The sequence below is a fragment of the Lolium rigidum genome, unplaced genomic scaffold (assembly GCF_022539505.1).
Source record: "Lolium rigidum isolate FL_2022 unplaced genomic scaffold, APGP_CSIRO_Lrig_0.1 contig_20310_1, whole genome shotgun sequence".
Classification (NCBI taxonomy): Eukaryota; Viridiplantae; Streptophyta; class Magnoliopsida; order Poales; family Poaceae; genus Lolium; species Lolium rigidum.
The window spans coordinates 267,511-284,688 of record NW_025899960.1 but is presented as its reverse complement, the minus strand read 5'-3'; the positions used below and the strand labels follow the sequence as shown (position 1 = coordinate 284,688).

Below are 17,178 nucleotides of genomic sequence, written 5' to 3'. Positions count from 1 at the left end.
CTGAGCGAGGAAACAGGGAGACGATGTCGGGTGGCGGTGAGCGAGGAAGAGGAAGAGGGGAAGTGAGCGGTGGAGCTGGAGTACTTCGAGGTTTGTCAGCAATTCTACAGGAGTTTTTTTTTTTTTTTGCAAAACGACTACTCCCACACTCTCCGCGGGACATATGGAGTATGATGTTGTACCTGCAATGCAAGTTGTTTTTACTACCTGTGCTATTGCCTCAAAGAAAGAAGAAAAAAAAAAGGTGAAACATGTTTGGAAGCGGTTGTTCTGGCCAGAGTAGGCTTACGCGATGGGCCCTGGTAGGCCACGGCCCAGTAGGCTCCCTACCAAACAGAAACAGAGGAGGAAACCGTGTCCGCTTGCAGATGGGGAGTGGATGCCGGCGGCGGAGGCGGAGGGGGAGTCGATCCTGTCGCCGGAAGTCGATGCTGGCGGCGGAGGCAGAGGCGGCGGAGCCGATGCTGTCGGAGGAGTCGGAGGGAGAGTCGCCGTCGGATGGGGAGGAGCCGGAGCCGGATGGGGAGGAGAAGCGGCGGAGGTGCCGTCTGTGCGATTGCCTGTGCTACTGGATCAACTTTCCCTCTGGTGCTGACCGCCGCGTCGCCCCCGGGATCGACTACGTCCGCCTCCCCGACGCCGACCACCACCCTCCCGCCTGGTCGCTGCTGGTCGGAGTTGCCGACGGCGCCTCCTCCTCCCTACGGGTGAGCCGCCTCCGCGTGGCGCGATCCGGCCGTATCCTCGGCCGGAGCGACGACGCGCTCGAGATCTTCCACGACATCGCCCTCGCCAAGCCGCCGGAGTACACCTTCCAAGCTGGCGTCGCCCCCCTCGGCCGCTCGCTCTGCGTCGTGCATCACCAGTATCTTGAGCAAACCCAGGCCCTGCAGCTAACTCTGCAGCCGCCCAAGCCGCAGGAGATGCCTCTACCGGAGATTGAAGGGACGTCCACCCCTGACCTTTGCACGCCCATCTCCATGGACGACGGCCACATCTGGGCTCTGTCCGCCACCCTGCAACGTGATGTCAGGTCGTTAATCGTGGCCATGCGACGCCTTGTCGGGAGGCGGTGGGAGCTTGTCGGGAGCCCCTTCACCTGCCCACCCTTTCACTACCCCTTGCCCCCCTGGGGTGGCAGCTACGTCCAGGGCTACGCCATGATCCCCGACGCCAAACTCATCCTCGTCTCCTTCCTACAATACGGCCTCTTCTTCACCTTCGCCACCGACTCCGGCAGCTGGACTAGGGTGCTCACCGACACCGACAAAACAAGGTCGCAACGCTACCTCCCTATCCTTAACCGCGCCATATATGTCCAACACCACAAAGCCGTCTACTTTCTCATGGACAACGCCATCTATGCCTACAAGCTCACCTACCAAAAGGATGATCAGGGGGGGATGCAGCAGCTCAAGCTGGATCTGCCCGTCCTCATCGACTTTGTCTGCCCTTTCAAATCCGACCATGGCTATGGCTTACTCACCCGCCTTTCCAGCCACCTCATGTGCGCTGTCTGGATCAGTCTGGCGTCGTACGACAAATGCCCGTGCGACAACCTGCATGCCATCGTCACCACCTTCTACCTCCATGACGCCCAGGACCCGGCTCAGGGAGGAATCAAGGTGCTGCACTCCACTTACCGCAGGCTAGACATGGCACCCAATCCGGCAGCAAACCAACAATTCTGCTTTCTACAGTAAGCATACTAGCTAGTTTTTATTAGTTTGATTGATCATGCCAGCATTCGTGTTGTCCCCGCGCCTCGGTTGCTAGTTACAATTTTTTTTGTCTCAAGTAATCAATCTACTGTAAGCATTTTTGTGGTCACCTACCAGATTGCTTACAGGTTTTTTTCTTTGTCTGTCAACTAATCAATTGGTTAGGGAGTACGAGGACCAGGGCTCTGTGGCGCTGCAGCAACGTGGAGAAGAGGAAGAGGGTCTAACCTGTTCCCAGCACGTCGAGCATCCATCCAAGATGCTTAGTTGTTGCAGATCCATGATGAAAATGCGCTCAACTCCTCCCTCAGGACCGAGTCGCACCCTGCCGGTTGATCCTGCTTCAAGACAACAAGTCTGTTCTTCAAGCCATGCTGTGCCTGTGAAGCCGGCTACAACAACTATCAAGAAAGATCTGATTATCATTTGCCAAGCTGGCTCACGATCAGTCATCTATCAGACAGGCGCCATGGATGACGATGTCAAGCCCCTTGAACCGTGCTATGCTGCAGATGTGGGTGATCATGATTGGCACTTTTTCCAGAGTGGCTCAAAAATACACGCAGTCTCGTCCATAAGAGCAGGCATGCTTGAGTTTAGTCTCAACAAGGACAGGCAGACTTTCGAGCGACCTGTATGGCGTCCTAGTACTGGTCCTTTCGTTATGGTTATCAGAGTTGGCCAAGAGACCATTGCTCTTACTGATACTCTGCAAGTTTACCATCAGACACAGTTCAATTATGGATCCACCACCTCAACCTCATGGTTGCGTTACATGGCAGATGAATCGGATGTCGTCGGCAGGAGGGTAGTTATCTCTGGATATGTGGCAATGAACGATGAATCGTTCATGGTTTGCGATGCTGTCACATGCTCATGTCTTCTGTTTGACTTGGCTGCCAAACGATGGCTTGTTGTCGTGCCTTTGGCTGCTTTCAAAGAAAACCCGCCACCGCCTGTCTGTATAAAGGACCTCCTAATAAATGGTAAATGTGTATTTGTCGATGGCTTTATCTACACCTGCAGAAATGGAGGGCTTGCTGCTTTTGAACTGCTTGTTGTAGACTGCTCTCTTTACCTCAGCAAGCCGATCATTTTGCCGCTCCCACGGCGCGAACATTGTGTGGGTGAGGACATGTGTTTGGATTATGCTGGCAAAGATATGGACTCCGGTGCTAATTTGTTCTACGTGGTGCAAGGTGAATAGCTCTCTCTCGTTTTGATTATGCACCCATGGTTGTTATCAGTTTTCATTCTAATGTTTCGTTGCGATGCATGTGTGTATATGCTAGGTGTATATTCTCCGCCCAAGCATGGTGTACGGATCACCACGGTCAAGGTTAAGACTCAAAGAACAGCCAACAACAAAATGAAGCCGGCCGGAATCGATCATATGGACAGTGTCACGCGTTTCATACATAACATCGAAGCTATGGATACAAGATGCTGCTTTGCGGTCTCTTGTGCGTGACGCGACGATCCTGGCATGTATAAAAAAAGCTAACTAGGCTGAACTTTAAACAAAAGAGTAGGTAGTAGTAAAGAAATTTTCAAATTCGTATACGCCCCTGCATGCATTGCTTGCTCCTGGACGATCGAACGCCACCGGTGCACGCATGTAGAGTCGATGCACGTGCATAAATCAATTTATCATCATTGATCCTCCGTGTAGGAATAAGTGTGCTTCTAGTTTCATTTTACCAAATAAAATTACATTTGATCAAATTTAAAGAAGTTCTTGAATATTTATGACTGGAAACTATAAACGGAGGCATAGCTTCATGTAGCCATTTAAAAGAATTGTAAATTATATGTTGATTTTTATTTAAAAAAGTACAAAAAATCCTTGGATGTTGCCAATGGTGCATACTACAAATTTAAAATTTTATGAAATTCTTTGTGTAATAGTAAATATTTCAAAACTATAAAAACTTGTTAAATTTTGTCATTTTTATGTAGCAAAGAGTATAAAGAAGTTCACATTAAGGTTTTTCACCATTACAGGATACAACATTGGCTGCATCTAGAATTTTTTAGATTTTTTAAAAACTTAAGGAAATGATTTTTGAATTTTACAAAATAAATGGCTACATCTTACATGTAACTCAGATCTTATTTGGCCACTCTCTATTTATATCACTAGTAAATGTGTACTGCAACACGCAACTTAATGAATTTACATGGACTACTAGATGGAAAGGCGAGCTTCGCCTCGCCGCCTGCATGGCTTGTGCATTGCACTCACATGCCTTTTTTGTGACACTAACAGCCAACATGATCAAATGTATGTGCTTTTCATTATTCTGTATCGTTGTTTCTTGGGATAACTGGTTATCATATATTTTTTCATCTTAATGTACAAAGAAAACTTGCCGAGCCGCCCCTGGGATCTGACATCCGTGAATTTTTCCAACAAAGCAGATCAGAGTACAATATCAGAACACATGGAGATTATTACATGCTGAATTTACAGAGTGGTCTGATGATATTTCGACAACATTTGACGATATGGCCTTGTTTGCAAAAATATATTATACATGTCCAAGCACAACATTAGGAATACTCCAGATAAAAATAATGGTAAAAGGAACAGATAACGTGTGCCAAACTGACATAATCACTAGGTAATACAGTGAACCTTTGCCATCAGTAGGAGAGAAGGTTCCTAAAAATACAACAACCAGAATAAACAAAAACACAAACACATCCCAAATTAGAAAACAGAACATAAATGCAGACCTAAAACATGAAAATAAAGGATGATATCATGCGTGCGGGTTTTGGTGCACCGTGGAGGCAAGCAAAGCAAAATGGTTGGCAAAGTTAAGCAAGTCAGCATGTAAATATTTTTATAGTTTGTAAAATACAAAATAAGAAATTCAACAGAAATCATTTTCAACTTTATAAACTTCAAGTCAATAATTTCTTCATACATGATTAGGACCCATGCAATTCATGATACACAGTACATGCATGAGTGCTAGCATGAATTGAAGGAGGTACTGTATAATGGTACTTGAGCTTTCGTGGGGACAAACCCCATATATGCGTAGGAGGAAAGAAGTTGCACACACCCATTATCTTTTTAGATCCCAACTTCTCATCATCTATACTTAATTAAAGAAAACTTAAGAAATGTCAGAAAAGTTGCATCATGCATTGTTTCTAAAACTGAAATAAGGCATAACTGGTTAGCCCTACAAAGATTAAGATTGTTCATTGTCCTAAAACCCCATTAGTAGACTTAGAAGAAGCTACAAATCTCTGACTAAAAAGGAAAACAAAGCACTCAATCTATGATATTGTTGGCCCAGGCTCAATCACTGACTATTCTTGTATGATTTTGGGATTGTTAATATATTATTATTGGCCCATGCACTGGTTATTTTAGGACTTTAGGACCGTGAATATATTATTATTGGCCCAGACACTAATTATTCTTGTAATGATTTTGTTATATACTGGCTAAAATGGAAGCTGATAAGTAGTAGTCAATAATCATTAACTCTTGGTTAATAACACTATTCCAAGACATGCATATAATGTAATCCAATTCTGGTACATCATGCCCTTTGAAAACTCCTGCCTACTTCTAAAGATAAATACCACTCGCGTGAGATGCACTGAATAAATGGAATGCTCAAGCTCAGGCCCTTAGAAAACTACCATGTTTAGTGGATTATTTCATCACTTAACTGCTTCATTTACCTGCCGAAAAAGATAAATGTTATTTCTCAACCAAAAATATTTTGAATACTCCCACTTTACCTAAGATCCCTTTTCGAGCTTGTACAGATAAAAGTCTACATGCACAACTCAGGTAACTTCTTTCAAATTTATACCTTATATTTTTCAGAAATCATTTTATATTTTTCAGTAGTTAAACGGAGCTTCAAGTTATGCAAAATCTTCAAAATTAAATCCTCAAAATCTTAAAATTTGATTACACACTAATAACTAATCCCTCAATCATGTTTAGAACCACATAGTTAGTGACGTTGGAATAACCAAATAATCACTCTCCAAATCTTACTTTCAGATAAATAATTTTTCAGTTCTTCGCTCAAGGCAAAAAAATTGTGATAACATATCAAGCGCTAAATTTAACACCGAGTTTTGCACATAGCACCTACAACCAAACTGGGAAAGAAATATCGACTTAAGATGTACAGAGTTTGGATTTTTTTTTTAGGACATCTCAAAGACCAAAATATAGACTCAATCGAGCATCTAAATCAAGTACACTCTTTGCCTCTAGAACAATGTTTCCTACTGAAATGAAGCATCCAATCCAAAAAAAAAAAGTCGTCCATGATACCAGCTAACACGCAGCACATCAAATCGAAACAAACGGCAAGAAGAACATACACGCATACCAGGTACATGGACTCAAGTGGCCAGGTGATGTTGCCTTTTTGCAGATGGACACCAACCATGGCTAAGAGACGCCGAGCCAAGCAGTGGGCATATGGTGATAGCGTTGATATACTAAGGTTCCCTCGCGTCGCTCCTCTGGCGGCTCGGGGGAGAAACCCTAGCGCCGCCACAAGGACCTCCCTCTCCCTCCCCCGCTTCGCCGCCGCCGGAGGGGACGCCGGCGAAGCCGTGCGCGCCTCAAGGATGGTGGCGGCGGGGCGGTTGTTTCTCCGCCTCATCTTTTCCCCTCGCGTTTCCCCGGCGCGGGGGCGCTGCGGGCGGCAGCGGAGGTTACGGGCTGGCTCGCGGCGGCCGGTGTCGGCCCGGCGGGGCTGCTTCGGGAGGCCGCGGCGGCGCTGCTTCGGGCGGCCACGGCGGCGGAGCTGCTTCGGGTGGACGCGGCGGTGGTGCTTCAATCGGATGGCCGCGGCGACGGCCTGCAGCGGGAGGCCGCAGTGATGGAGGCCGCGGTGGAGGCCGCGGCGGAGGAGCCTGTGGGTGGCCACGGCGGAGGTGCCAGCCGGGGGTCATGGCGACGGTGCTGCTTCGGGAGGCTGCGGCGATGGGCGGGCCCCGATCTGGGCCTGTCGGGCCATGTGGGCCGTGGCCGCTGTTGGCGTTGGTGGTGTCTCCTTCATGGCGCTGGGGTGGCGCGGTGTTGGCCATGGTCTGGCGCCGGGGTGGCAGTGCGGTGGCGGCTTCGGGTGGTGCGGGGAGTTCAAGTCTGCGGTTTTCGGTGTTCGTCCTCGAGCCCCGTGTCGGTGTTGGTCGGCGTCCCCTCTATGTGGCGTTCCGGCGGCGCCCACGGTGATCTTCGGCGGTACTCTGTTGGCTTCGGGCTGTGCTGCCCTCTGCGCGTCGGAGGCTACAGGTGGGCTAGGAGGTTGCTCAGCGGCTGCAGGTGGTGGTTTGTGCCGGTCCTTGTTGGCGGGCGCGAGGTCTTGGAACTCTTTGCTGGGCGAAAGCTCTGTCCTGGCGGCCGGCCAGGACCGACGACGGTGACGCTTGTGGGCGCCACTTACTTCTTGAAGGCGTCGTCGAAGCGGGTGTTTCTTGTTCTTCGCTCGGGCTCTCCGGGGGGAAACCCTAGATCCCTTGCGGGATCGGGCGTGGACGGCGCTCTTGCGTCGTTTTGCCTCTTGGGGCCTCGCTTTGGATGTCCACCGGACAATGGGACTTGTGGAGTGTTTTGGTGGTTTCGGCGGAGGCGGGTTCGTCTTCGGCCAGGCGGGGCGCGGCCTCGGGGCCGGCGTGGTAGTTGGAGCGGTGGCTCCGGTCTTTCGCCTCCGCCTGTTGCGTTGAGGTGTGGTGTCGACCTGGCTGGTCGTCGACCCGTGTGGAGCGCAGCCTCGGGGCTGGCGTGTGGTGTCGTGTTGTAACGGTTTTTCGGCCTGTTTTCCTCATAAACGGGCCAACTCTTTTCTCCTATATCAATGAAAGGCAAAGCTTTTGCCTCGTTTCAAAAAAAAATAAGAGACGCCGAGCCTCCCTCCTGCTCCGTTTTCTTCTTCTGCCTGTGTACCTCTGATTCCGGCTAGATGAGCGCAGCTAACCAATAGTGAGTCCATGGATAATTCAAGGCGGTATGCGAGATGATAGAAGCGGTGCATTCACCACCTACAGATTTTGTTCCTTCATTTTATTAATCATCGATCTAACAGAATGCAAACAATTAGATGGCGTGAAACGAACATCCTTGATGCTCACCATGGTCCGGATTTCTTCTTCGTTGGCTTGACCTTATGGAGCACAAGCCGTGAGGTCCTTCCAATCCACAGCAGGGGTCAACCATCACGTCCACAATAGCTGGCGAACGCGCCGGCTGGATGTCGCATCATCGTCAGGGAGGTACAGAAGCTGTTGGTCGTTCACAATCCTCATGGAGCAGGGAGTTCGACCCGAAGGAGAAAAAAAGATGGGTGCAGGGCGCTGCAGACCAAGCCGCATTCTGGCGGCATAGCGCTGCGCGAGGAGTCCCTGGCCAGCGCGCGCGGCGGCGCTTCTCGCCGCGGGAGCCCTCGGCATGGCACTGGCGTTGAGGCACCATGGCTGGCGCGTGCGGCGGCATTTCTCTCCGCGGGAGCCCTCGGCGTCGCGCCGGCGTTCAGACCCCCTGGCCATCCCGCGTTCGGCGGCGCTCCTCGCTGTGGGAGCCCTTGGGGGCGGCTGGGAAGATTTTTTACCGGCCTGCAGTTTACCCAAGACATTGAACCGTGGGGCAATGTAGCAAAAGTGACCAATTCAACGTACGACTCAGATCGACACAAACTGAGATCTCACAGTCCAAAACAAAGGGGCGGAAGAGGCCTCTCAGCATGCGGGTACGTGAACACACTTAACTCTTTTAGTAATGTGAAATGCACGTTTAAGTACACAATAGAGTAGTGTTACAAAAATATTATTTTCATTGATCTTAACTATCACAGCAAATGCAAGCAAGAGCAAATTAAAAGGCGACCCGAGGTCTGAAAGATGGACTAGGCCGGAGCCTAGATTTCTTAAACTCAATGTCGACGCGTCATTTCATGTAGAGGACCGTGCTGGCGCGGTGGGGGCTGTGATCCGAGATTATGATGGCAGGCTCGTTCTGGCTAGCTGTTCCTTCCTATCACGTGTCTCCTCAGTGGCGATGGCCGAGGCCCATGCAATGAAATATGGTCTAACTCTGGCAGAGAAATTGGGTTGCAACAGGATTATTGCGGAATCAGACTCGCTGGAAACTATTGAAGCTTGTACTGGAGAGGACAGATGGTGGAATGAATCAGCGGCGATCTTTGCAGATTGTATTGATACAGCCTCAAATATTGGAGATGTAAGCTTCAAATTCTGCCCTCGGGAAGCAAATCAAGTGGCTCATGAGTTAGCTAGTTATAGTTATAGTAATAAGATCTCTTGTAATTGGGACGATGATCCCCCTAGCTTCCTCCTTGATAAGCTTCTCAGTGATGTAACCATATTTTAACTGTGCAGCAGCAAGTTTCAGACGCACTCTTTTCCTTACCAGGGTACCGAAGGGGACTGGAAGGTTTTTAATGAGGCGGCTTGCGTGCTTAATATATTACCTTTTCAAAAAAAAGGTATATACCACGATATGGCCTTTAGATTCTGGCAAGATGGGTGGCCCACAGATGGTGGTGAGATCTATAGCTTAACCGGACGATTTTTGGCAAATCAGACCACCTGCCTGAGTGAATTAACAAAATAAACCACCTCCCAGTGTAATTGCTAAAACTACTATGGTGGCATGTTGGCCTAGTGCCACGTGTCACCACCGTTGCATTCCTCTGCAGAACAATGCCGCGACGGCTGCATACGACGTATTCGATGCTTGGTCGTAATGGCCGCACGTTGCCATTAGCGCCGCAACCACCACCGCAGCCACAACCCGACGCCGAGATCCACTTCAACACCGACGACTTTGGCGACTCTCGGTTCGACGAGTGGGACGAGGCGTACATAGAAGACGTAGAAGCTGAGGCGGCGTAGTGGGGCCAGCAGCAGCAGGTCCCCGGTGACCCGGAGCAGGCGGCGATCCTGGCTTGCTTCAACGCGCAGCGCTTCCGGAGGCTGATGGAGGAGGAGCGGGAGTTCTTCAACGCCGCCAACTTCGACCACGTCGTTGAGATCTCGCGCCAGCGGGAGGCCACGAAGGAGGCGGGACGTCTCCTCACAGCGGCCGAGCGAGGAAACAGGGAGACGACGTCGGGTGGCGGTGAGCGAGGAAGAGGAAGAGGGGAAGTGAGCGATGTAGTTGAAGTAATCGAGGTTTGTCGGGAGTTCTACAGTATATTTTTTTGTTTTTGCAAAATGACCACTCCGACACTCACCGCCGGCGGACAGAGGGAGTATGATGTTGCACCTGCAATGCAAGTTGTTTTACTACCTGTGCTATTGCCTCAAAAATAAAACGCACCGTCGACGAAACAATGTTTGGAAGCGGTTGTTCTGGCCAGAGTAGCCTTACGCGATGGGCCACGGCCCAGTTGGCTCCCTACCAAACAGAGGAGAAAACCAAACCGTGTCCGCTTCTTATTTTTCTACTACGGAGTACTAAGTAATAAAAGGCTAGGCCCGAATCCCAGGCTCGCGCTCTCGTCCCCAAGTTGGATTGGATTTGAATCCCGAGTGAAGTGAAACCCTAGGTCGATGCTGGCGGCGGAGGCAGAGCCGATGCTGTCGGAGGTGGCGGAGCCGATGCTGTCGGAGGAGGAGGAGGAGGAGTCGGACTCGGACTCGGACTCGGAGGGGGAGGACGAGTGGCGTAGGTGCCGTTTGTGCGATTGCATGTGCCGCTGGACCTTTTTTCCCTCGTGCGCTCGCCGCCGCGTCGCCCCAGGGGTTGACTACGACAGCCTCCCCGACGCCGACGCCGCCGACCACCACCTCCCCGCCTGGTCGCTGCTAGCCGGCGTTGCCGACGGCGCCTCCTCCACCCTACGGGTGTTCCGCCTCCGCGTCGCGCGATCCGGCCGTATCCTCGGCCGGAGCAACGACGCGCTTGATGTCTTCCACGACATCGCCCTCGCCAAGCCGCCGGGGTACACCTTCAAAGCTGGCGTCGCCCCCCTGGCTTCCGACGGCTGCTCGCTCTGCGTCCTGCATCACACACTTGAGCAGCAACCCCAGGCCCTGCAGCTAACTATGCAGCCGCAGCCGCAGGAGATGCCTCTGCCGGAGATTGATGGGACCACCGCTGACCATTGCATACCCATCTCCGCCGACGGCCAGACCTGGGCTCTGTCCGCCACCCCGCAATGTCATGGCATCAACACGGCGCTCAGCTTGGTCATGCGACGCCTTGTCCCCGTGTCCGGTGGCGGGACGCGGTGGGAGCTTGTCGGGAGCCCCTTCACCAGCCCACCCTTACACCACCCCTTGCCCCCGTGGACTGACAGGTTGCTCCAGGGCTACGCCGTGATCCCCGACGCCAAACTCATCCTCGTCTCCTTCCTACAATACGGCCTCTTCTTAACCTTCGACACTGACTCAGGCAGCTGGACTCGGGTGCTCACCGACACCGACAATTAAAGGTCGCAACGCTACCTCCCTATCCTTGGTCGCGCCATATATGTCCAACACCACAAAGCCGTCTACTTTCTCTGCAACAACATCATCTATGCCTACAAGCTCACCTACCAAAAGGATGATCAGGGGGGGACGCAGCAGCTCAAGCTGGATCTGCCCGTCCAGATCGAGTTTCTCTGCCCTTTCAAACCCGAGCAAGGGTACGGCTTACTCACCCGCCTTTCCAGCCACCTCATGTGCGCTGTCTGGATCAGTATGGCGTGGGTCGAACAATGCCCCTGCAAAAACCTGCACGCCATCGTCACCACCTTCTACCTCCATGACACCCAGGACCAGGACCTGGCTCAGGGAGGAATCAAGGCGCTGCATTCCACTTTCCGTCAGCTAGACATGGTGCCCAATCCGGCAGCACACCAGCATTTCTGCTTCCTACAGTAAGCATACCATGCTAGCTAGCCAGTTTCTGTTAATTTGATTGATCATACACGGATTCGTGCTGGTCACCTCGTTGACTAGTTAGAGTTTTTTTTGTCTCAAGCAATCAATCTACAATAAGCATTTTTGTGGTCACCTGCCAGATTGCTAAAATGTTTTTTTTTACTGTCAACTAATTATCAATTGATTAATTAGGGAGTATGAAGACCAGGGCTCTCTGGTGCTGCAGCAACGTGGAGAAGAGGAAGAGGGTCTAACCAGTTCCCAGCACGTCGAGCATCCATCCAAGATGCTTAGTTGTTGCAGGTCTTGCTTGATCTAAATTAAGCTTCATGTTTAACCTAGCTTATACATCTAAACAAGTTTCTCTTCGTGCATGCAGATACATGATGGATAGGCGCTCAATTCCTCCCTCGGGACTGAGTCGCAGTCTGCCGGTTGATCCTGCTTCAAGACAACAAGTATGTTCTTCAAGTCATGCTGTACCTGTGAAGCTGGCTACAACAACTATCAAGAAAGATCTGATTATCATTTGCCGAGCTGGCTCACGATCACTCATCTACCAGACGGGCGCCATGGATGATGATGTCAAGCCCCTTGAACCGTGTTATGTTGCAGATGTGGGTGGTTGTGATTGGCACTTTTTCCAGAGTGGCTCAAAAATACACGCGGTCTCGTCCACAGGAGCCGGCATGCGTGAGTTTAGTCTGAACAAGGATAGGCAGACTTCCGAGCGACCTGTAAGGCGTCCTAGTGCTGGTCCTTTCGTTATGGTTATCAGAGTTGGCCAAGAGACCATTGCTCTTACTGAGACTCTGCAAGTTTACCATCAGACACAGTTCAATTATGGATCCACCACCTCATGGTTGCGTTACATGGCAGATGAGTCGGATGTCGTCGGCAGGAGGGTTGTTATCTCTGGATATGTGGTAGTGAACGGTGAATCGTTCATGGTTTGTGATGCTGTCACATGCTCATGTCTTCTGTTTGACCTGGCTGCCAAACGATGGCTTGTTGTCGTGCCTTTGGCTGCTTTCAAAGAAAACCCGCCACCACCTGTCTGTATAAAGGACCTCCTAATAAATGGTAGATGTGTATTTGTCGATGGCTTTATCTACACCTGCAGAAATGGAGGGCTTGCTGCTTTTGAACTGCTTGTTGTAGACTGCTCTCTTTACCTCAGCAAGCCGATCATTATGCCGCTCCCACGGCGCGAACATTGTGTGGGTGAGAACATGTGTTTGGATTATGCTGGCAAAGATATGGACTCCGGTGCTAATTTGTTCTATGTGGTGCAAGGTGAATTTTTTTTTTTCCAAACGATCCAACAGGGATCGAATTTTCATTATCAAAGGAGATAACGAAAATACATCAGAGTTCACGAAACAACAGAAACAAAAGCGGAGGATCGCCGCCTAATGCTAGCGTTTTAAGGGGGATTACAGCACCAACATAAAGTTTTAACAGGCTAACAACTTCAGCCAAAAGGGACCAACTACAAGCATAACTCCCAGGGGGCAATCAAGCAACAGCATCATCGTTTGCATCTTCTCCAGTTCTATTGTCCTCCAAACGCAGACGATCACCTCGGCCATCGTTTCCAGAGGATCTAACTCCTGCTACCTCAGCCAGGCGTAAGAGCCCATCAGCACCCGCACGAAGATCTAATGCATCCTGTTCTCCATGCAAACCTGCCCAATAATTCATGAAAACAGCGGCGTAGCTGATTAGATCAAAAGGAGAGCTAATCATTTTTTGCTCAAAACAGGCTTTATTTCTAGTTTTCCAGATGGCCCAGCAGATAGCTGCCAAACCAGCTATCTGGGTATTGCGGCTAACAGGAGCAAATTGGGGGAACCACCAAAAGAATTGGGAGAAACTCCCAGGTCGAGTGGGAGATTTGACAGTAGTAGCCACTGCAGTCCAGACAAATTTGGCTGCAGAGCAGCCAAAGAAAAGATGAGAAATGGACTCTGGTTCATTGCAGAACTGGCAGTTGGAGTTCCCTGACCAATTTCGTTTAAGGAGATTGTCCTTGGTAGCTATTGCATTATGCCAAATTAACCAGAGCCAAATTTTGATTTTGAGAGGAATTTTGCTCTTCCACAGATGTTTAAAGGATCTGTCCCTACCACTCCCACATATCTGTCTGTATACTGATTTCACAGTGAAGCTGCCGTTTTTTGACCATTTCCATCTGGGAGTGTCACTTTCCTGAGTCAAGTTAACTTGATTCATCAACTGAAGCAACCCATCCTCCTGAATGATGAGATCAGGAGTCAGCCATCTTCTGTAGGAGAATCTCCATCCCATATCAGCAGCTCCAGCCACAGTAATATTTTGCTCATTACAGATATCAAACAGTACAGGGAACATATCTTTGAGAGGCCTTGTGCTACACCAAGAATCTCCCCAAAAGCTGGTTAACAAACCATTCCCAACATTCATTCTCCTGCCATAGAGATACAATTCTCTGACTTTTAGCATGTCAGACCAAAGTGGAGAATCTCCAGGTCTTCTTTTTGCAAAGTAGATGCCTTTTCCTCTCAAATATTTTAATCTCATAAAATCCTGCCAAGGGCCAGTATCATGCTCCAGCTTCCACCACCACTTACACATCAGACTAATATTAAATTTAGTCAAGTCTTTAACACCTAAGCCACCTTTTTGTTTTGGCTTACAAATCCATCTCCATTTCACAAAGTGATATTTCCTTTTATCAGCACTTCCAGCCCAGAAGAAAGATCTAATAGGCTTATCAATCTGTTCAATATTTGTTTTGTGCAGCAACCTCAAGGACATCTGATACACTGCAGTGCTAGCCAAACAAGCATCAATTTTGATCAATCTTCCTCCAATGGACATAGAATTGCCAATCCATCCACACATCTTCTTCTTGGTTTTTTCCTCCAAGAATCTCATGTCAGACACTGAGGCCCTTCTTGCACAAACAGGAGTCCCCAAATATTTAATTGGCCAGCTGCCCATCTGACATTTGAACAGCTCAGCAAAGAAATTCTGTTTTATACTGTCATCAAGAATCATCAGAGCTTCACTTTTATCAAAATTGATTTTCAATCCAGACATGGATTCAAAAATGTAAAGCAGTAACTTCAAATTGATTGCTTGCTGAACATCATCTTGTAGCAAAAGTATGGTGTCATCAGCATATTGTAAGATTGCAACCCCATTCTGCACCATATTATCAGCCAGCCCTGTGATTAGCCCATTATCTTGAGCTAGATGGATCATTTTAGCCAGACTGTTGGCAGCCATATTAAAGAGGAAGGGGGCAAAGGGATCACCTTGCCTTACTCCCTTATAACTAGTGAAATATGGGCCCACTTTGTCATTAACCTTGACACTGAGGGTCCCACCAGCAACTGATTTTTTAATCCACTGCATCCAATTATCACTGAAGCCTTTCTGTCTACAACAATCAAACAGAAACCCCCAGTTTACCTTATCATATGCTTTTTCAAAGTCAATTTTTAAGACTACCCCCTGTTTCTTCCTGGTTTTTTCCTCTCTCAGGATCTCCTGCAGCAGCATCACACCATCTGAGATGTATCTTCCTTTTATAAAAGCTGTCTGACATGGAAGTAGGAGCTTATCCATAACAGGAGAAACTCTAACAGTCAAAGTCTTTGTCACAATCTTGAAGAACACTTGTAACAAACAAATCGGCCTAAACTTTTGAATGACATCAGAATCAGCAGTTTTTGGAATAAGGGTAATAACCCCATAATTAACTCTGTCCAGGCCAATTTTATGATCAAATAAATCATTGAAAACATGCAGGATATCAAATTTCACAATTTCCCAGCAATGTTGATAAAATTCAATGGGAAAGCCATCAGGACCAGCTGCTTTGTTTTTCTCCATGTGATCAATAACATCTTTGATCTCTTCCAAGGTAAACTGTCTATCCATCTCAGCACAATCAAGGGTATTGAGTTTTTCACTTTCTGTCCAGACATCATCACTCAGCCTAATTCCAGGGTCAGTGACTGGACCAAATAGATCCTTGTAAAAGGCAGTAGCATGCTCCAACAGAGCAGCATCACCTTGAATAATTGTGTCCCTATCTTTCAGAGAAAAAATAGTTCTCTTTCTTTTACACCCATTAGCAGCTCTGTGAAAGAAAGCAGAATTGCTATCACCATGGAGGAGCCAATTCTCTCTAGATCTTTGTCTCCAGAAGGATTCTTCATTATCCAATACAGACAACAGGTCCTGCTGCAAAGTACTTCTCCTTATCCTTTGTGCTGGAGAAAGTGGACCAGTCTCTTCCAACTCCTCTAGTTCCTTCAATTCATTGGAAATATCTTTCTTTTTTTTGATATCTGTCCCTCTCAGATTAGCTCCCCATCCTTTCAGAGTTTTCTTGACATTTTTTAATTTCTTCAATAATCTGTCCAAACTGTCTTTGGCATGAACTGGTTGCTCCCAGCACCTTTTGACTCTGTCTAGGAAATTATCCTCTTTGAGCCATCTTTTCTCAAATCTAAAATCTCTCTTCTTCACCATGATATCCAAAGTATCTAGAATTAAGGGATTATGATCAGAAACATCCCTCACCAACTTATGAACTGTTACAAGAGGAAAAAGTTCCTCCCAGGAGCTACTCATCAAAAATCTGTCTAATTTTTCCAGGGTGGGATCACAATGATTATTAGACCAGGTGTACTGACCACCAGTCATATGAATCTCTCTCAAGGCACAGGTATTAATGATGGAATTGAAAATATCTGACCATTTGTTATGAGGCATGGGTTTATTCTTCTCATTTGAAAATCTCATGATATTGAAATCACCTCCAACCAAAATTGGTAGAGTTTGATTGCTGCAAATGTTACCAAGTTCCACCAGAAATTCCTCCTTATCAGAGGCCTGAGCAGCTCCATAAATGATAATGAAGCACCATTTCACATTTAATTTGAGATCAAGCAAGGTTACCTTGATATGAAATCTCCCAACAGAAGTATCACAAATGGTGAACCTGGATAGCCTAAAGCCACCCAGGATACCTCCACTTCTGCCAACAGAACTGATCCATTTCCAATCAAAATCACCACCAGGGTCAATCCTTCTGAGAAAAGCAGAAGAATAATCTTTTTTAATTGTTTCCTGAAGACCAATAAAATCCAGCTGTTGCTCTTTGATCAAATTTGCCAAGAAGGCACTCATCCCTTTCTTTCCAACACCTCTGCAATTCATGGAAGCACCTATCATAGATATTTTGGATTTTGTTTCCTATTTCTGGTTCCAGCAATAATGCCACACAAAGGGTGGTCATTTCTTGCCTTCACCTGGGCAGCACTTGATGTTGATTGTGCTCCCAAAATGACATCACCTGATGTCAACTGTGCTCCACTTCTCCCAATCTTACAAACAGACTTTTTATTTCTCCTTTTCCTTCTGGATAAAACAGGAGTGAAGGGCTCCTCTTCTACATCTCTGTCACTTTCACTTTGTTCCTCACCCAGACCCAGCAGCAGGATTGGATTTGAGTCAACATCATTAGAATTCACAACAGAGTTTTGTACCACACCCATATTATGTCTAGCAATTTCTAAAT

General features: G+C 48.2%; 2 protein-coding genes across 2 annotated transcripts; both read left to right on the top strand.

The window, feature by feature from the left end:
• The first annotated feature begins 428 nt into the window (after window positions 1-428).
• LOC124680599 lies at window positions 429-3,192 on the top strand. Its single transcript, XM_047215667.1, has 3 exons — window positions 429-1,699; window positions 1,887-2,920; window positions 3,014-3,192. The coding sequence occupies exons 1-3, from the start codon at window positions 429-431 to the stop codon at window positions 3,190-3,192; spliced, it is 2,484 nt and encodes an 827-aa protein (XP_047071623.1).
• Window positions 3,193-10,283: 7,091 nt separating this feature from the next.
• On the top strand, window positions 10,284-11,903 carry LOC124680598. Its single transcript, XM_047215666.1, has 2 exons — window positions 10,284-11,596; window positions 11,793-11,903. The coding sequence occupies exon 1, from the start codon at window positions 10,284-10,286 to the stop codon at window positions 11,163-11,165; it is 882 nt and encodes a 293-aa protein (XP_047071622.1). The 3' UTR covers window positions 11,166-11,596; window positions 11,793-11,903.
• Window positions 11,904-17,178: the final 5,275 nt, after the last annotated feature.

What these genes read in the sequence shown, in the direction of transcription:
- LOC124680599 (XM_047215667.1), top strand. Translation starts at nt 429, where the DNA reads ATGCTGGCGGCGGAGGCAGAGGCGGCGGAGCCGATGCTGTCGGAGGAG. An exon ending in CAACAATTCTGCTTTCTACA is followed by an intron (nt 1,700 to 1,886) that starts GTAAGCATACTA and finishes TCAATTGGTTAG; the next exon opens with GGAGTACGAGGACCAGGGCT. An exon ending in TTTGTTCTACGTGGTGCAAG is followed by an intron (nt 2,921 to 3,013) that starts GTGAATAGCTCT and finishes TGTATATGCTAG; the next exon opens with GTGTATATTCTCCGCCCAAG.
- LOC124680598 (XM_047215666.1), top strand. Translation starts at nt 10,284, where the DNA reads ATGCTGGCGGCGGAGGCAGAGCCGATGCTGTCGGAGGTGGCGGAGCCG.